We start from the raw sequence: 22,230 nt of genomic DNA, 5'->3' as shown, positions 1-22,230 counted from the left end.
TTGACGCTGATTACGGTGTGTCTGAACCGGAACCTGTGGACTGTTCACAACATGTACGTGATATCTCTGGCTGTTGCGGACTTCCTCACCGGTCTCTCGCTCCCTTACCAAATGGTGTTTAACGTACCCGAAATACTGTCAGTATTCGACAATAATAAATACTTGTGTCTTTGTAGGTACATACTATTATTTATCGTGATCGCGATTTCCATTCTGCATATGGTCCTTATTGCCGTCGACAGGTGGGCGTGCATCACATATCCTCATAAATACGAGCGTCTGGCTACTATACCTAAGGCAGGGATACTCATTGTGCTCGTCTGGATTAGTGGAATACTTTTGGGGACCGTTCCACTGTATGCTAATGAGTGGACACGCAATACTGATTGCGTATTTTTCAAAGTACTCAACCCAGAGTACCAGATTTACGTTCAAGGTGGATTCTTCATTGTGACCTCGGTAATTATTGCTGCTTGCTACGGTCATATGTTTCGTGTTGCTAAGAGACGGACAGAGACTTTGCGTCGGCTAACATCAACCGGATACACTCTCAAGAAGGATACACAGATGGCCAAATTCAAAAGAGACTGGGAGCTGGTTAAAATGTTTAGTGTTATTTTTGTCGTGTTTTTCCTCTGTAGTGCTCCAAGTTTCCTGTTTATCATCGTCACCTACACGGCAGGAGTCCCAGAAAATTTTATTAGCTTCACTACTCCGCTCCTTCTGACCAACTCTGGGATGAACTTTGTTATTTATGTGGTGAAAAACTATCAGTTTCGAACAGCGCTAAAAGCCACATGTTTGAATTGTCGAACATCAATAGTTGCTGCCACATAAGTCTACTTCACTAAAGTCGTTAATGACCCGTGAAAATTAACACTAATTTTGGCTAATCTACAAATCTGTAACACATTTGGATAAGGTTACACTGTAGTGATGTGAGTCTGTGACCTTGAAACGGGGGGATGCCCTTGACAAATTTATTTTGTTGTATTAGAAACACCAAGATGACCAGAAACACTTCTAATGTACGGAAATGGATAATTTAAACACTAAACTGTCAGTAATGTCTGATTTCAATTATTAAGAACGGCTCTTCCCTCTCATTTTTATTACAGTTTTTACGCGATACTGAATTTTATTCTAAATTTTAATTTTATCTATCTGTGATATTTGTATTTTTGCACAGTTCTTTACACTGTGTTTTTATTTAATTGTTGAATTTTTATATTGATGTTGATCATCGATTTAGTTTTGCATTAACCATAGTTTGACACCCAATAGCCGATGTATTTTTCGTGCTGGGGTGTCGTTAAACATTCATTCATTCATTCATTCCCTCTCATTCGCTATTTTCTTTGTTCTGGTTGATATCTCGGATCATAAAATTATATAGTTATATTATAGGTCACTGTCCATGTTCAACTCTATGTATGTGTTGAACTTTAGTCTGAACCAGTTTCTGTTAGTGTTGTTATTTTAAAAATATTTTTTTGTTGCTTAGAACATGGATATATATGTAAAGCAGTGATTCGGGGCTCCCAACCCCGACACTGCTATATGATCTGGGACAATAAATATTTAATTACCCCCCCCCCCCCCCCCCCAACAACAAAAAAAACCCCCAAACAACAACAGAAAAACAACACCCGGCTCTAATGGTGACAAATACCCTGTAGAATATGTTGGCCAGTTTTGTTCGTATCAGGTTATCGTATCGTTTGAGTCAAATGCCTTAATGTTAGTGCCACCTGATGCATGTTTCTGCTTACTATTTTGTATGTTGATAATACATGCTGACAAGAAAGAGATAATAAATATTACATTGTCTGCTCTTTTTTGTCATTTCCAACCTTTTAATGTAATTTCTTTTGGCACAGCCTTAAATACATTTACATATACACACACCAATGTAAAGAGCCACTAGACTAATTATTCTTAGCTAGTGTCATAAACACTGTTTCAGTAAAATGTGACCAGTGATAGACGCAAAAAGCTTGTACATTGTGGTTTGTTCGTGGATTTATGAAAACTAGCAACATACACACAATAAAGCATATTAACATTAAATAACAACAAAAAACAACAACAAAAAACAACAACGATGCCGTCGTACATAATAATTATAATAAATATTATGTGGCAAACAAATGAATATTGTACAAGATGAAACAGACATTTGAAAACATTATCATAGATGCTGTGTTCGCTACTCTCAAGGCAACCCATGAGAATGTTTCCACTCCTAAACCACGATGAGAAATAACATGCAAGGGATGTTGTTTTTACTCAAATGAAAACAATTCTAATGAAATATAAAATAGATGAACAGGCTTTTTGTGTGGGTTTTCTATCTGATCAGCTTTAGCTGTGGGCTTAGTAGTCTTATCACTTTGGAGAGTGTTAAGTAGTTACTTATAGATCGTTAAGAGCCATTTGTAACAACCTACTATACACCCCTACTACCGGCCGTCGTTAGTTAGTGCCGAGGGTCAGACCCGCTTTATTAGCGACAGAAGACGAAGATGTCAGACGGGTGCCGGGACGTTCACAGATACTGCACCCGTGGAGGAAGTTGTGACAGGTAAGCGATAGTGTGCACAGCTCAGAAGAAAGAGTCGGAGAAAATTGAGAGACATGGTCGAACTAGATGGAAATTGGATAGTTTTGTTTTATATTAAGATAATGAGAATGATGAGCATAGTATGATAGATGAGAAAGATGAATGAAAGTGTGAGCCAGCTGTGATGGGATTTGAACTAATGTCGTCAACTTGATTGTCCAACACCTTATTCACTGGACTATGGATCCCACTAATAGATGCACAAGTTGATTGCCCAGCAACTTATTCACTTGACCATGGAGCCCACTATTAGATGGACAATTTGAAAAAAAGGTATTTCATTAGTCCTCATCGTTGTAGTCAATAATGCGTAGAGTGATAGAAAGTGGTTTTATTGCTTGTTGACCACACACTAATGCAGTTCAATGAGAGATCATTTGCTAAAATAATTATTTGCCATCAAGTTGAGGGGATTGATACGTATAAAGGCACACACCATGAACACTGTCCTGATCACACACGAAGGCCAATCCCATTCGACATCACACTGCGTAGCAAAATGCCTAAATACCAGACGATTTTTTCCTCAGTTTTTAATTGTTTGTGACTGAATAAATAGATGACAACACCAAACAAAAACCCCACTCATCTGTTTCTTCGAAGATACCTCACAGCTGCACCGATATCTGCCTTCGACTTGTGCAACTCTAAGGAATGGTAGCCTAACGTTCTAGGAATATGATCACGAATTTGACAGAGTACAACATCAGCATCGGCAACATGACAACGGTGGTTTTCGAAGCGATACTTATGGCATTCATCTGTACTGTCAATAGTTTGACGCTGAGTGTAGTTAGTCCAAACCGGAGTTTGTGGACTGTGCCTATCCCTCGCTTACCAAATGGTGTTCCACATACCAGGGATAAAATCAGAGTTTTATCAGAACAAGTATCTTTGTCTGTTCTCTCATGTGCTTTTCTTTGTGATGCTAGGGGCTTCAATTTTGAATATGGTTCTTATTGCTATAGACAGATGGGCGTGTATAACATTTCCTTTCTCATATGAACGTTTGGCGACGATACCAAAGGCAGGAATACTTATTGCAATTACCTGTATTTGTGCAATATTTTTTGGATCAATTCCACTATACGGGAATCACTGGAAAGCCGGCGTGCGTTGTCGGTTTTTTAAAGTACTCACCATGGAATACCAAAAACACTCAAGGAGGGTTCTTTGTTGTGTGTTCAATAATCATCGCAGCTTGCTATGCTCATATATTTCATACCGCCAATCGAGAAAGGAAAGCCATTCTCCGCATGACCATGACAACCAACACACTAACCTACGAAAGGAGAATGGCCAAATTCAAGAGAGACTGGGAGCTGGTCGTCATGTTTAGTGTTGTCTTTGGAGTCTTCTTCCTCTGCTGCACGCCGGCTTTCATCTTCATAATTATAACATACACCGCAGGAGTTTCAGAATCGGTTAACAGCTTCACCATCCCACTTCTTGTGATGAACTCTGGGATGAACTTCATAATATATGTGGTGAAAAACTCGCAGTTTCGAAGGGCGCTAAAAGCCACGTGTTTCTGTCGTGGAACATCAGTTGTTGGTACTGTATGACGTCTTGGTAAATTAAAGTGCCGTGCTTATAGATCCGCTCATCCGGCTTTGTTGCTATTCTGTGTAGATTATGACTGATGTCTTCGGTATTAAAGAGAAACCTCGTTGCCGACAGATAGATGCTTTCTTTGAAGTATCAATAAAGTTTCTAGCAAGAGCATAGTAATTAATTATTATAGTTAAAGTTTGTTTTGTTTAACGACACCATTAGAGCACATTGATTAATGAATCATCGGATAATGAATGTCAAACATTTAGTAATTATGACTTACTGAAACATTCACTTGCCCAATTGTATCTGTTGATAAAGCATAAAAAGACAGTACATTAAAATAATTAACTTTTCAATACACATTTTGCAAGTCCGTAGGAACAGTTGTCTGCCCGGACTTAGTCCTGTAGGAATGCATGTCCAAGAGTATAGTAATTAATTATTATAGTTAAAGTTTGTTTTGTTTAACGACACCATTAGATCACATTGATTAATGAATCATTGGATAATGAATGTCAAACATTTGGTAATTCTGACTTACTAAAACATTCACTTGCCCAATTGTATCTGTTGATAAAGCATAAAAAAAACCCAAGTGCATTAAAATAATTAACTTTTCAATGTACATTTTGCAAGTCCGTAGGAACAGTTGTCTGCCCGGACTTAATCTCCTAGGAATGCATGTCCTAGGTCTAATATACCTAGGAATGCAAGTCCTAGGACTTAAGTTCCTTAGGAATACTGGTCTGACTGCCATGATATCAAGTCCGGGCCGGACTTGCATTCCTGAACAACCGAAACACGACCTGAAACACATTGAGTATACAGACACTGATATTCTGAACAAGAAAATATATTTAATACGTAAGTTTAATCGTAGAAATATTTTATTAGTCGGAAACATCTTACAATGCAGCAAACTCAGGAATGTCCCTTTAAACATTTAAAAGTAACTATAAATTTGTTTCCATACTAACAATGCCCATATGATATACCAACACAATTATCTGTTAGACATTCTGTACTGGTATTTGATAATAATAATAAGAATAATAATAATAATAATAATAATAATGATAACAATAATAATAATAATTCAACTATAAAAATGTGATATTTGCGTTGTATAAATTATCTTGTTATTATATAATTTTAAGTTTGTGCCTTTTTGCCAATAGTGTTGCAGGCGCGTTTAAATAGGGTGTGGGGTGGGGTGGCATGGCCTGAACACCCCTCTTCAAAGCAAATGTCTACTTACTACAGTCTAGACCTCCCCCCCCTATTGAACATGTGCTGGTTTGTCAATTTTGCTCATTTTTAAAAATTAATTTATGTAACATATGACATATCAGACTCTGGGCTCTATGATATCTTAGTCCCAACCAATCATACCATCGATAAAAAATGTTAAATGGTTTTCATTAAGGTTTATCAATTAATAGAAATATCAATGACTAAGAGTGGCTTTTAGCAGCTCAATGGGCATCTACACCGACTAAAACAAAACAGTAACCTGAACAATTATCATACTGTCAATAATATGCACACAATTTACAAAGATACTTTTAAACAGACTAACTACTCATGACACTTACACCTGACAGTTTTGGTCGCAATAGGCTGAATGAATGAAACGAAAATGTCCGAATCTGGAACACAACGTATATTTATATTCACATTACTACTAAGACGCTATATAGGATTCCAAACAAATCAGTATGCACTTTTACATGGATTACTAATATTGTGAGTAGAATGATGGAAATACATGCTGAAGATTTGAGGCCAACTCATTTTGCCCGAACGTGTCCATTGCCCCCTCCAGCACTGTCACACACACCCGACCTCCACCTCCACCCAATCTAGTACGCGTGCATGTGCAAATGACTTTTATTCTAAATTATATACCAAAGAAGATATAGATGTAGCTAAAGAGGAATAAGTCTTAAATTTAATTTCGAATAGAATAATGGGGCGATCACACTGGCCCAAATGAGCTTCCGTTTGTTTTCCGTATACGAAAGTGGTGTGATTTTTTAAACTGGTCGAATGTCCCTCCGAATGTGTTTTCCCCAATGTATCACCGAATGCTTTCCGTTTGTTTTCCGAATGTTTTCAGTGTGGTTTCAGAATGCTTTCAGAATAGACCGAATATTTCCCGCATGTTGACTTCGAAAGGTTTCCTTTCCGAACGCTTTCCGTATGCTTTCCGAATGCTTTCAGAACACGGCGAATCGACCTAGAATGGACCGAACTCTTTCCGCATGCTTTCCTCAAGGGTTCGGAAAGCGTTCGGAAAGGGTTCGTCATTTCTATGTCCATTCGGGGTGTTCGGAAAGCATACGGAACATACTGTGCATTCTGGAAGTGTACGAGCAGTTCGGAAAATGTTCTGAAAGAATACTGGAAGAGTTCTGGCTATTCGTTATACATTCGGCGGCATAAATGAAAAAAAATCCGGAAAGGATATTGAAAACGTTCGGAAAGCATTCGTCATGTTCTAGGTCCATTCTGGGTGTTAGGAAAGCATACGGAACCCAGCACCTCCAAATTTTCATTCCGAATGCACCAAGAACTAGACGCATGCTTCCCGAACGTTTTCTGTACATGCCGTATGCTCCTAGAATGCTTCCCGAATACTTCCCGAATACACATGGACGCCACATTCGGATGGTCGATGAAAATTATTTTGAACATGCACAACAAATTTTTGGAGCTACCGAATGCCGTTCCGTATGCATCCGTACGGAGCCGAACAGCCAGTATGCTCCTAGAACAGACCGAATGCTTCCCGAATATGATCCGTTCGCTCCCCGAACACCCAAATTCCTATTCGGAAAACAAACGGAATGGCATTCGGGCCAGTGTGATCGGGCCATAACAGAATTTGAAAGTAAAACTTGTGATAATGATATATCGATTAAAGAATTAACAAAAGCATTGAAAGGTATGAATAGGAATAAATCACCAGGTATGGATGGTCTTACTGTTGAGTTTTATCTTAAATTTTGGGATAAATTAAAATCTTTTTTTCATAAAGTTGTTATGTCAATCCAAAATGAAGAATATTTATCACATAGTATGAAAAAAGGAATTATCAGTCTTTTTTTAAGAAAAAAGGGGATAAAACAAATCTTAAAAACTTTAGGCCGATAAGTCTTTTAAATTTTGATTATAAAATTATATCCAAAGTTCTCGCAAATCGTTTAAAATTAGTTATGTCATCTATTATTTCTCCTGAACAAACGTGTTGTGTTCCGGGTAGGGATATAGTTGATAATATTATGTCAGTCCGTGATGTTGTTGATTTTGTAGATATGAATAACCAGGAAGGATTTTTGATTAAAATAGATCAAGAAAAGGCGTTTGATTGGGTATCGCATAGTTTTATAGTCAGAGTTTTGAATAAATTTAATTTTGGTAATAAATTTATTTCTTGGATTAAAATACTATATAATGATATTAAAAGTAGTGTTAAAATTAATGGTCATTTAACGCCTTTCTTTCCTGTTACTAGAGGTGTTAGACAGGGATGTCCAATTTCGATGATGCTCTATGTAATTGTTGCTGAACCTTTAAATAGCTTGTTAAAAAAGTCAGCAACAAATTAATGGAATAAAATTGAATAATGAATTTAATTCTCTATTATTTCAACATGCTGATGATACTACTATCACTGTACAAAATGCTCAGTCTGTTGAGGTGATTTTTCGCACTGTCAATTATTTTTGTCTTGCTACGGGTGCAAAAGTAAATATTGAAAAATCAGAAGTACTTTGTCTTGGTAAAGCCGCGGAGAAAGATTTGTCATTTAACATTCCTGTTGCTGTTAATAAAGATTGTGTCCAAATTCTTGGCATTTATTTAGGTCCAAATAAAGCATTTTGCGAAAGATTAAATTGGAAAATAAAAAACTAAAAATTTAATTCATTGATTAACATGTGGAAACAAAGAAAACTTACTTTAAATGGTAAAGCGACAGTGTGGAATACCTTATTAACTTCTAGATTATGGTATATAATTAGTGCAATTCAAGTTCCTAGGTGGGTTGAACAAGAAATTCAGAAGTTGTTTTGTAAATTTATGTGGGATGATAAAATACCATCAATAAAATATTCGACTATTATTGGGAGTAAAAGTTCAGGTGGGCTTAATATTCAAGATATCTCTTTAAAGAAAATTGCTTTTCGTATTAAATTATTAAAGACATATTTTAATAATGATTTCAGTTCTGTTTGGAAAAATACAATGTCTGAATTTCTTGGTAAATACATGAATATGAACTTATCTTTTAATATTTTTGATATAGTTTTTGATGAACCTGCTTTGGCTAACATTAACCCTTTTTATGCTGAGGTTTTGTTGGCATGGGACAACATTTCAAAGCGTGAACGCATTTCCCCCTTAGATTTAGATCAAATATATCAGCCAATATTTCATAATCCATTTATTAATTACAAAAATAAATTATTATGTTTTAATTCTTTTATTAAAAGTGGTATTATAACGGTGGCTGATATTGCATATGAAGTTATACCTGGATTTTTACCGGTATCTGCAGTTGTCGAAATTATTAAAGAAAAATATCCTGATATGTTGGCAGCAGAAATTTCTACTGCTTATTATGTAATTCTGAACTCGCTTCCTGGTGAATGGAAACGGCTTATTTTAAATAATATTAAAAATTCGTCACAAGTTAAAGATTTGTTCTTGATTAATAATAATGAAACAATAAATGTAAGTAAATTTAATGTTAAATTAATATATTCCTTACTAATTTCACAAAATTTTAAATTACCTTCTTGTTTAGAAAAATTGCATGATTTGGGTTTTGTTATAGATTGGAAGCCAGTTTGGAAAATTATACATTACTGTGATAAGACTTCGGAATTTGTTGACTTGGATTTTAAAATTGCTCATAACACTATTTTCACATACTCTAAATTATTTAAATATGGCAAGGTATCATCTAGTCAATGTCCTGTTTGTTTTAAAGAAGAAGAAGATATGTGTCATTTATTTTTGTATTTTGATGAACTTTATAATTTAATTTCTATTTTTCATGAATTATGTATTTATATGTCTAAGGATACTGGTTTTTCTTTAGACATATTAAAAAAAATGTTGCTTTTCGGGTGTTATTTTAAAATACAAACCTGCTCAAATGAATTCATCAATGCTTTGCTCTCAATATACAGAATATCAGTTTTCAAGAGACGTTTAATAGCGGAATCAAGGGGGGTAAATGTTAATATTGTTAAGTTTTTTAAGCATTATATGCGACAGTACTTCTTAATACTTTTAAATCAATATCGCTTTAAAAATAGATTTCCTTCATTTATTAATAAATATATTAAAAATAATATATTTCTTGATCTAAATAATGATGAATTAGTTTTAAATACCCACTTGAAAACTGATATTTATATTTAGTATATCTCTTAAAAAATTTAACATTACCTTGTAAGATCGATATCCCTCAATTTTCTTTTAATTTTTGCGTGTGCTTGTGTGAATGTGTGTGTGTGTGTGTGTGTGTGTGTGTGTGTGTGTGTGTGTGTGTGTGTGTGTGATACATGTGTGAGTGGTTCTATGTGAGTACGTGTGTGGATATGTGTGAATCTTTTTCTTATTTTTATTTGTAAATTTTATATACATGTGCAATATTGAGTTTCACGAATAAAAAGATTAAAAAAAAAATTGTATGTTTCAGTTTCAGATTGTTGTTGGTTCAAATCTCTATGTCGCACATATTTTTTTCCCCTTATAATCAAGTAATTTTTTTAAAGCAATAGGCTCGTCCATTTAACACGTGAACGCATGTTTGTAACCGTGTTACATTTTCATTGGAAGATGAACAAGTACGTGCATCTTGCTTCTGCCGAACGTATATAAAACATATTATTTGTACAAACATGTTCGTGCATTCAATATGTCGGACGACCATAAAAAACGCAACAAGCCGAAGATTTTAGAGATATTTCTATATTTACAAAGTGGATAATATGAAACATATATATATATATATATATATATATATATATATATATATATATATATATATATAATGTGATATGTTTCCACACCTCTTTATGCCGTTTTAAAGTTTTAAAATGTATGTTTATTTGAATGTAAATAATAATTTACATATGCTTGCTTTGTTTGGAACACACTTGCCGATGTGGCTGTTTGTCATTGGTGGGGTTTCGTTAAACATTCATTCAGTCATCCATTCATTACAATACATTACATCATAAGTAAAACAAATGATTTTTGTTTTTAGGTGGACACTTTGGCCGCGATAAGACTTTGAACAAAATACAGAAACGTTATTGGTGGCCAAATTTAGTGTCTGATGTAAAGCGATATCTTCAGACCTGCGAGAGATGCCAGAGTGTTAATAGAAAGGCCAACAAAGTCGCCCACCATTACAGCCTATTCCAGTTACAAAGCCACAAGCCTGGCGATCAGTAAGTTATATAACAAATGTTCACAATTTGTTTGGAATTTATCGATGTATAAAATTAATTTTATACTAAATGTGTGACTGCTATACATCTATACATTTTTAATATCCTATAAACAATTGTTAAGACACTTGAAAATATTAATAATAATGTTGTCTTTATATGACCCATCTTCCAAAATGAAGTCATTTTCTGCAAATATTTTTTAAACTTAATTTTAGTTTATGTAAAACATAAAGCTAATTAAAAAATATACATTTTATAAAAAAAACGTATTATGATTTAAAAACATCATTAATATCTATATATTTGTTTTGAGAAAAAAATCTATGTAAAAATAATACATTATATTATATAAATAAAGTAATAATAAAAAACGTGTTTTTACTTTTTAAAATATTTTTTTATATTTAATATATTTAGATTGGCATAGATCTGGTCGGCTCTATGAGAGAAACTGTCGGTGGTTATAAATACGTGTGCACAGTCACCTGTTACTACACCAAGTGGGCACAGGCAAAGGCTCTACCAACCAAACATGCATCGGGTGTGGCCCCATTTTTAATGGAGCTATTTTTATGGTAAACTATTTTTTACATTATTTTGTACAATTGTTAATATTTATAATTAACAACATTAAAACATTTGTATTTCTCATTTTAACACGCACACACGAACACTCACTCACACACGCACACGATAATGCACACACAAGTTTAGTTTCATATAATTTTAAGAACAATTTCACATTGAACATATGGAAATTGTCATAATTTGTACGTATCATATTTATAGCACGTAATTCATGTTCATGATGTTTTCTTGCATTTTACCATAGTTTGACACCCAATAGCCGATGTATTTTTCGTGCTGGGGTGTCGTTAAACATTCATTCATTCATTCATTCATGTTCATGATTTCATTTGTAGTTTCGGTTTCCCTCACAAGCTCATTAGCGATGAGGGTCGTGAATTTAACAGTGATGTGGTTGATGGCATTACGGATGCACTGAACATTATTCATCGTCCAACCACAGCCTACTACCCGCAATGCAATGGACTGACAGGTATATATTATAACATATTAGTGTCAACGCATACAACGCTACAATCGAAACTGAACCTATATAATTTAACATGATAATAAATGGTAATAACCCCTCAATAAATGTTGACAAGTTGCCACTTCCTGGACATCAAAGTTTATATATTATACATTTTCTATGCAGCATTACTACCGACGACATCTTAATGTATGTTTTTTCCTAAGGCAAGGCTCCTATTATTTTTATTTCAGGGAGGTTCAATCAAGCGTTGGAGAACATGCTGTTAAAGTTGGACGAGGATGCGGAATGGGATACCCTGATCCCACAAGTTGTCTTTGGCTGCAACACATCAAAGCATGCAAGCACCAAGTTTTTCCCCGTTTTCCTTATGTACGGAAGGTGAGCTCTTCAAAGATACACCCGATGGTAATGATAATGAGATAACTCTAAATTGGTTCTTAAATAAATGCAGTTATTGTTTGGAATTGAACCTCCTCAACCCATTGTGTTTTTGCAGTTGCAACTAGTGGCCCACGACTGGAATAAAAAGGCCGTGGTATGTACTGTCCTGTATATGGGAAATGCATATAAAAGATTCCTTGCTGCTTTTTCGGTAAGAGTAACTCATGGAGTGACGGCAGCGGGTTTCCTCTATCATTAACTTTGTGGTCCTTAACCATATGTCTGACACCAATATAGCCGTAAATAAAATGTTTTGAGTGCGTCGTTAAATAAAACATAAACCCTTCAGTATATATTTATATTATAGGGAACCAGTTTTACCAAATGATGTTTGTGATTCCGACAACGAAGTGACGGAGCAACCAGACCCTAACGAAACTTGCCAGACTGAAATCAGTAAAAGAGTTTTGAATATGGCTAACGTCGTTGGAAGGAAGGCAGTGACAAACATCAAGGAAGCACAGCATCGACAGAAAAGAAATTACGACCAAAGACGTGTTTCTCAACAGGTTTGAAAGCGTTTATAACAAACTGAGAAATGATTGTTTCATTAAGTATAGGTAGATAAACTATAAATTGTGAGTCATCGTTCGTGGGTGTATTGAAAAATATAAATTAACACTATAGTGGTTTAAAAATAAAATAAAACGTAACGAATATTATTTAAACTAGTAAAGAGATAATACTACATATTTATTTGATAGGACATGTTAATTAGAAAACCCGAATTAAATTATGTTTAAATACACATATCTAACGGATAATGTTTATGGGTTTACATTAACAGGTTACAATTGCACGTGGGTATCAACAAAGCTCTTGTCATACATGTCTAAAATCTTTATTGTATTTTTGCAGGACTTGTCTGTCGGTACTAAAGTTTAAAAAAAAACCTGCGGCGACAGGATCGCAAAGGAGGCAAACATGAGAGGCCTTGGCTAGGGCCATACATAATTCGAGGGTTAACAAAAAGTGGAACCTACCTGTCGCTGAAAAGCGGTATTAATGGTGTGAATTTGAAAGAATGGCAGGAGGCACCAGCGGCTAAAATGGCCAAATTCACTGAATAAATTTAATAATAATTAAAAAATTAACTATTGTTAGTTTTGTTTTCATTGCATTATATTTTCGACGTAAGCCATCGGACTTGTATTTGGGTTGTCCAGGAATGCAAGTCCGACTCGGACTACAAATCCTGGCAGTCAGACCAGTATTCCCAAGGAATGTACGTCCTAGGACTTGCGTTCCTAGTTATGTTAATCCTAGGACATGTATTCCTAGGAGATAGAGTCCGGGGAGACCTCGGTTCCTACGGACTTGCATTCCTTTCACACCGGTTTGATCTTGACATCGTATTATCGACAATCGTACCTTCCTATTTCAGAATTAATATTTTATAAAGTGGTAGTAGAACTTTCAAAGTTTAGTTTGTATACTAGTAACACATTAATCATGTATATATTTAAAAAAACCCAACAAAAAACTAAAGTAGACAATGAACGTTTTCACTTCTTAATTTTACGTGTTAAAATCGACAAATTCAAATAAATATTCTTTCGTTTGGAAAGGGTAAAGTTAGGGGTGGGGGTGTTTAACGACATCAAAATTAGAGCATATTGATTTAATAATCATCCGACGCCATACAACCGTAAATAAAATGTGTTGAGTGCGTCGTTAAATAAAACATATCCTATTCTTCCTTCCATCTGCTGTTGGATGTCTAACATTCGGTAATTTTGACATTTAGAGAGGAATCGGGTCGAAACCCTTACTTGCCCAAGCTTAAAAAAATTTGAAATGTATTTTCTGGGGGAGCATGGCCCCATATAAACTTCGCTCAAAACAGTTTACAAACCCAACCCCGCTGAAATCCCTGCACACGCGCCTTGTAAACCCGTTACATTTTTTTTAGCAAGGGATTGTTTATATGTACCATCCCACAGACAGGATATTACATACCATGGTCTTTTATATACCCGCCGATGGGGATCGATTCTAGACTGACCGCGCATTTCCAAAAAAACACCTTTTTAGGTCTAAGTAATGAATAAAAATAACATATAGTCTTGAAAAATGTTACGTAAATCGAACACAGTACCCTCTTCCTCTACCCCTAGAGCGTTACGTAATTAGTAACACCCCCTTACATGTAACGCATATGCCAACAGTTGGCCACTGTCAAAATTTCAAGGCAAATCCCCCACCCACCGACTCCTGGAAAGGCGTTGTACCATACCTCTATGGATATAAATATGTTTTGGAAATATGAGACGACCCCTCAATCAAAACAGTTATATTTGTTCAAAAATTGCGAAATCTCACGTGATCTCTTGTTGGGGAATTCCACACTTGTGATAAGCCAATGAAAACCGAGATCGGTAGGAGCCCGTCAAAAGTGTCCCACTTTCGAAATACTGCCTTTGTTTTTGACCTAGATAAGCCAGCGTAGTGAAACCAATGCGGAGCGCGGCGTCATATATGCACCAAACGTAATTGGATTTTCTGTTCTATATGCTTAAATAATAAAAATATTCCAGGGAATGCCGCTTTAAGCAACTCGTACACTTATCCATCACACTACGAGGGAAGGCTGCCAAAACATCACTTTTTTTCTCATGTCTTGCTGGCAGCTGACCTCAGATTACAGTTATCTTCCCATTTGGTTGTCCAAAATCCGGAAATTTGACCGCGCAAGTAGTCTGCTGTTTGACTGTGATTATTTCATGGCAGACAGCTATGAAGTGGTAACTGTTTGACTGAAGTGACAGGGGATAGCATGTAGTTTGTAGGTTGCATAGTACCAAAGAAGAGAGTACCGTGTCAAAGTTCGACGTGCACCGTCAAATATTTACGGAGTAAAAGCAGCTGTGGGTGTGATTGGTAGTAATATGTGACATTGATTATTTGTGCAAATACTATTATCCATTGACAATAAATAAATACACTTTTATTTGTTATACAGTTGTTATGCAGTATATACCAGAGGTTGAAACTAATGCGGGGTACCCCCAAAAATGGAACTGCAATTTTCAGCAAAAATGACGGTTGCTATTAAAAACATAAATTAAATCTCTTAAATGATACGTGACCCCCCATTTTCTTGCAGCTAGATTAGATGTGAGGTGCCACACTTTCTATTGCTGCACTTCCTGGGTGTGTTGAAACGCTGCTTATATCAGTTTTATTAGTAAACGTTAACATTATCGGCAATAGGAATTGATTTGGTCTAATGGAACCTGTAAACATGTGTAACTTGCTGACATTGAAGACTTGTTTGTGGTAATTCCGGCCCATGCAAAAGTAGTGCTTTTTGTGTAAAATGAGTGTACTCCGGACTGGTTTAGAGGGTGTGTCTGTTTAAACCAATATGCTGGGAGAAAGAGCTGGACAACAGGGGTTGTCCTTTTCAGGGTATGTGTCCCCCATGCAGGCAAAGGTACATACAAAACTTCACGGGCCTGCTTATATTAATGAAAATGTTATAGCCACTAAGGCTATATAGAAACATATAGCAAAATTAATTGTGGTCTGAGGCCAGCTCGTGCAAATTGCAGAGTATAATAAACGGACATCTAATTCGCCGGACTAGTATTTCTGCTGTAGAAGGAATTTAAGTCCGGTAGGAATACAAGTCCTAGGATCAAAACAACTTAAAAATAAACCAGGTATGAAAGTCCGGGTAGGAGGACTATGGTTCCTAACCTATGGAGGTCCGATAAGACTACTGCTCCTAGGAACCGAAGTCCTTTCGACCTCGGTTCCCACGGACCTGCGTTCCTTTACACCGGCTCCCACCCAGAGCGATTTTTAATGACTCAACGGTGTAAGTTTGTGTCACTAACCACCAACAACTAACCCTATGTCCTGGACAGACAGCCCAGATAGCTGAGGTGTGTGCCCAGGACTGCGTGCTTGAACCTTAATTTAAGCACGACCACAATTTGAAATGAAACAAATCATAGGTGGATTTAACTGTGAAGGACAACCCCCAGCCCACCCCACCCACCACTCAGTAAGGTAGTTAAAGTTCTTGCAGCAGAGTTGGAGGGGGAATTAACGTACGCTGAAGTTTTATTATTTCTTAAAAATATGAAGAATGAAAAACGTCCTGGTTCTGATGGATTTCCAGCAGAATTAAATAAATTCTTTTGGCTTGATTTGGGGCACTTTGTAGTTAGAGCCATCAATTATAGTTACAGTATTCAAGAAATGTCACATGTACAAAAACTAGGCATCATAACCTGCATACCAAAAGCAAACAAACCTAAGCAATTTTTTTTTAAATTGGAGGCCACTCACCCTTTTAAATTGTACTTATAAAATAGCATCTGGTTGCACTGCAAATAGGATAAAAACCGTATTGGACAAAATTATTGAAAAAGACCAAACAGGATTTATAAAGGGAAGATACATAGGAGAAAATATAAGGTTGATATATGACATTATGCAATACACAGAAACATATAAAATACCAGGTCAGCTATTATTAGTCGATTTTGAAAAGGCGTTTAACTCCTTATCCTGGAAATTTATTCAAAAAGCTCTAGACAATTTTAATTTTAAGTGTTCAATAAAAACTTGGATACAAACACTGTATAAAAATTCAGTTTCAGCTGTAATCCAAAATGGACATCTATCAGAAAGTTTTAAGTTATACAGAGGCTGCAGACAAGGCGATCCGTTATCGCCCTACATTTTTATAATATGTGCAGAAATACTTGCCATTTTAATACGCAATAACAAGAATATTAAGGGAATTTATACTGATGGAGAAGAATATCTTATTTCGCAGTATGCAGATGATACTACTTTTATTTTGGATGGATCTCCAGAGTCACTGTACGGCACACTTACTACTCTAGACTGCTTTGCAAAAATGTCAGGTTTGAAGCTAAATTATTCTAAATCAAAGACAATATGGATTGTCAGAAAAAATTTCTCAAATGAAGTCTTTCATCATACTAGATGGAAATTAGAATGGGGTTCAACTAAGTTTACTTTATTGGGAATTCGCTTCTCTTTAAATCTAAAAGATATAGTTAAAGAAAATTTTGAACCAAAAGTATTAGAAATGGAAAGTACAATGAAAATCTGGAGTGCACGAAAATTGACGCTATTAGGTAGACTCACTGTTTCAAAAACATTAATAATACCCAAAATAATAAATGTACTAATCTCATTACCAACTAACTAACGGGAAAAAGAAACTTATCACTTTTAAAATAAGTTTATCTCAATTAAAGATACTGCAATAAGTTTGAAAGCAATGAGAAAACATTCGCCAAAACACACCCTGTGTTTCCGAAAAGTCACTGTTTCTGGATTTAGTGAATTTAGTGCAGTCATGAAAAATGTGAAAAACAGCATAATTTCAATTTGTTAAAAATGCTCGTGCATGATTGTTGCATAAATACCGGTGTGGGACAAAGCAAGTAAGCAGTATCAAAAAGAACATCAGAGAGATGCCGAGTTTTACCCAAGCAGAACGCAATAGAGCTATCGGTATGGCCGATATGGGGGCCTCTCAACGGCAGATTGCAAGAACCTTCAACTGCAGTCAAGCTGCCATCAGCAACTTGTTAAGCCGTTATCAGCAGACAGGCCAGGCACAAGACCGTGCAAGATCGGGAAGACCAAGGGTCACAACGCCAGCTGAAGACCGCTACATCTAGACAATCCACCTGCGGAACCGATTCGTGACGGCGATGTCAACGGCGGCGACGGCACTGGGACACCCCATCAGCAGACGAACAGTCTTACGACGACTCTGCAGGGCTGGTATCAGAGCTTTCCGCCCCTTCCGTGGAATGGAATTGACCCCTCTACACCGTCAACGCAGATTACAATGGGCACGAACTGTACGTCGGTGGCAGCGGCGTGTTTGGGAAAGGGTGCTGTTCACGGATGAAAGTCACTTCAACATGATCCAAAATGATGGCCGAGTTCGTGTTTATCGACGTAGGGGAGAGCGACTGGCGCCAAACTGCATCCAAGATGTGCACCCTTTTGGTGAAGACGGCGTCATGGTATGGGGCGGTATTTGCGGTCAACAGACAACAAGGCTTCTCATCATGCATGGAAATCTGACAGGTCAAAGATACAGGGATGAAGTGTTGCGACCTGTTGTAGTGCCATTCTTCCGTCAACAGACTAGGGGTACCCTTTTGCAGCAGGACAATGCACGACCTCATACAGCCAGACTTTGTTCAGGATTATCTCAACAATGTTAACGTTAACGTATTGCCTTGGCCATCGTGTTCTCCAGACATGAATCCCATAGAGCATCTCTGGGCTCATCTTGATCGACAGCTGAGACAACGCGTACCTCCCCCAGCAAATCGACAGCAGCTTGAACAGGTTTTGTTGGATGTTTGGCGCAGAATTCCTGCTGACGTCATCCGGCGACTGACGACATCCATGAGGAGATGTGTTTTGGCATGTATTGATGCAAGGGGTGGTCACATACGCTACTGAGGACATGTCTTGTGCCATGATTTGACTTTAGAAGCACCTTTTGAAGGGACTCTGATTGTGTAATTTTTAATTTTGACCCCATGTCTCTTTCACTCGGCCTTATGGCAAATGCACTATCGATATGGCAATGCTTTTTTGTAAAGACATTGGAAAATTATTGCTTTCAGTAAAATAATAATCATATAGATCACATCTGTCTTGATTTTTCTTTATGGACCTACGGAACAAGGTGATAAGTTTCTTTTGCCCGTTAGTTTATATATATATATATATATATATATATATATATGAAATATAATTAAAATATGTGTACGTCAGTGAGCTCAGGGCACCTCAACCCTTACACTGCCAAATATTTCTGGGGACAATTAAAAAAAGAAGAAAAAAAAAGAAGAAAAAAGTTTGTTTTCTTTAACGATACCCCTAGAACACATTGGTTAATTAATCTTCGGCTATTGGATTTCAAACATTTGATAATTCTGACTCATAGTCGTCAGAGGAAATCCGCTACCCGCAAACCCACCTAGAAACTCCTCCCTCGATCTCAGTCAGACATTCCTCCCTCCCCCCCCCCCCCCCCCCCCCCCAATGTCCAATGTCTACTTGATTCCGTTGTTCCTGATTCTAAACAATAAACTGTATTCGAGTTGTTAAAAAGAGATGTATCATTTGAGAATATGTTATAATGGTTATAAGCTCGGGATAGTCCCCTTAACATGTATACTGGGCAGTAGCCTAGATAGATGAGGTGTCTATGTCCTGGACAACGAGCTTGAGCAACAATTCGACATAAACACAAAACTAATTTAAAGAATATGGCAGCCGCAGAAATTTAGCAAATTGAATGTGTCAGAGCAGTTAACATTGACAGAATATATAAACATATTTTGATGGAAAACATTCGTTATGATATTTTCACCAAACCATTCTGTTGAATGCATCAAATCACAAACAATAACTACAATCAAGATTATTTATTTATCTGTTTTCTACTCGGTATGATTGACACTCAGATTATAATTGTTGATACACAAGTCCAACATTTGGTCCATACATAACATTCCCTCTCGATCTGCACCCGAGGAAGTCTTTATTATGCATATCTTCATCAAACGATAGACTGAAAAAGAAAACAACACTTAGAGTGTTAAATGCCTTGGCATTAGGACAGAGCAACACACCAAACTGTCGGCGCGTTCTTAACATTCCCTCTCCATTTATGGTTCTTGCTTTTCATGACGTAAACAGTAACATGTGTGCTTCTGAGAACCTTTTTTTCATTATTCATGTTTTCACCAAAGGATAGATTGAAAACAACAACAACAACAACAACAACAACAACATTTAGAGTGCTAAATACCACGACATTCTTGACCAAAGGATAGATTCAACAAAGACATTCGGCATGCTAAATGTAATGACATTCTTTCCCAAACGATAGCTTGAAAACCCTCACAACAACAACTCACCGTCCGAGTGCTAAATGCCATGACATTTGGACAGAGCAACATGAGCGCCAATGTTACAGACTACGAGCTCACTGTGGGCAGCATGATCAAACTGACTCTCGAAGTGATACTCATGGCTTTCGTCTGTACTGTGAACGTGTTGACGCTGATTACGGTGTGTCTCAACCGGAACCTGTGGACTGTCCACAACATGTACGTGATATCTCTGGCTGTTGCGGACTTCCTCACCAGTCTCTCGATCCCTTACCAAATGGTGTATAACGTACCCGAAATACTGGCAGTATTCGACAATAATAAATACATGTGTCTTTGTAAGTACGTAATATTGTTTATCGTGATCTCGATTTCCATTCTGCATATGGTCCTTATTGCCGTCGACAGGTGGGCGTGCATCACGTATCCTCATAAATACGAGCGTCTGGCTACGATACCTAAGGCAGGGATACTCATTGTGTTCGTCTGGATTAGTGGAATACTTTTAGGGACAGTTCCACTGTATGCCAATGAGTGGACACGCAATACTGATTGCGTATTTTTCAAAGTACTCAACCCAGAGTACCAGATTTACGTTCAAGGTGGATTCTTCATCGTGACCTCCGTAATTATTGCTGCTTGCTATGGTCATATGTTTCGTGTTGCCAAGAGACGGACAGAGACTTTGCGTCGGCTAACATCAACCGGATACACGCTCAACAAGGAGACACAGATGGCCAAATTCAAAAGAGACTGGGAGTTGGTTAAAATGTTTAGTGTTATTTTTGTCGTGTTTTTCCTCTGTAGTGCTCCAAGTTTCCTGTTTATCATCGTAACCTACACGGCAGGAGTCCCAGAAAATGTTATTAGCTTCACTACCCCGCTCCTTCTGACCAACTCTGGGATGAACTTTGTTATTTATGTGGTGAAAAACTATCAGTTTCGAACAGCGCTAAAAGCCACATGTTTGAATTGTCGAACATCAGTAGTTGCTGCCACATAATTCTACTTCATTAAAGTCGCTAATGACCCTAATTTCAATCCGTGAAAATTAACACTAAGTTTGATTAATCTACAAATCTGTAAGACATTTAGATAAGGTTACACTATAGTAAAGTGATTCTGTGACGTTGAAATGGGGGAATGCCCTTGACAAATTTAGTTTGTTGCATTAGAAACACCAAGATGACCATAAATGGATAATATAAACAATAAACTGTAAGTAATGACTGATTGCAATTATTAAGAACGGCTCTCCCCTCTTAGTCCCTATTTCCTTTGTTTCTGTTTAAATCTCGCATCATAAAAATATATAGTTATATTATAGACCACTGTCCATGTCTAACTGTCTGCATGTGTTGAACTTTAGCCTGAATCAGTTTCTGTTAGTGTTGTTATTTTAAACATATTTTGTTGTGGCTTAGAACATGAATATATATTTAAAGCAGGAATTCGGGGCTCCCATCCGCAATACTGCTATAAGATCGCGGACAATAAATATTTAATTTAAAAAAAGAAGAAGAAAAAGCCGGCTCTAATAGTAACAAATACCCTGTAGTCTTTTTTTGAAAACCAGCGTCTGTCACTATAAGTTGACATTGTTTTACAGAATATGTTGGCCACTTTTGTTCGTATCCACGTTATCGTACTGTTTGCGTCGAATACCTTAATGTTAGTGTCATCTTACGCATGTTTCCGCTTACTATTTTGTATGTTGATAATACATGTTTACAAGTAAAAGATAATAAATATTACATTGTCTGCTCTTTTTATGTCATATCCTAACCTATTAACGTAATTTCTTGTGGCATAGCCCTAATTACACTTACATATACGCACCAAGATAGTTAAGGAAGGAAATGGAAATGTTTTATTTAACGACGCACTCAACACATTTTATTTACGGTTATATGGCGTCAGACATATGGTTAAGAACCACATAGATGTTGAGAGAGGAAACCCGCTGTCGCCACTCCATGGGCTACTCTTTTTGATTAGCAGCAAGTGATATTTTATATGCACAATCCCACAGACAGGGTAGTAGTTGATATACCAGTCGTGCCCACCGACGCAAAGTAGTTAGGAGCCACTAGACTAATTATTCTTCCCGAGTGTCATATTATTTTAGCAAACTTTGATCGTAGATGACTTCTTAACATT

At 36.7% G+C, this 22,230-nt stretch overlaps 2 protein-coding genes across 2 annotated transcripts; both read left to right on the top strand.

The window, feature by feature from the left end:
- The first annotated feature begins 219 nt into the window (after positions 1-219).
- On the top strand, positions 220-837 carry LOC121379566 (beta-2 adrenergic receptor-like). The gene has a single exon (XM_041508211.1). The coding sequence runs from the start codon at positions 220-222 to the stop codon at positions 835-837; it is 618 nt and encodes a 205-aa protein (XP_041364145.1).
- Positions 838-20,116: 19,279 nt separating this feature from the next.
- On the top strand, positions 20,117-21,073 carry LOC121379565 (octopamine receptor beta-2R-like). The gene has a single exon (XM_041508210.1). It carries the CDS (start codon positions 20,117-20,119, stop codon positions 21,071-21,073), a length of 957 nt encoding a protein of 318 aa, XP_041364144.1.
- Positions 21,074-22,230: the final 1,157 nt, after the last annotated feature.

The sequence above is a fragment of the Gigantopelta aegis genome, chromosome 8, assembly GCF_016097555.1.
Source record: "Gigantopelta aegis isolate Gae_Host chromosome 8, Gae_host_genome, whole genome shotgun sequence".
Classification (NCBI taxonomy): Eukaryota; Metazoa; Mollusca; class Gastropoda; order Neomphalida; family Peltospiridae; genus Gigantopelta; species Gigantopelta aegis.
Note: the sequence above shows the minus strand (reverse complement) of the source record. Positions and strands in the feature narration are given on the sequence as shown.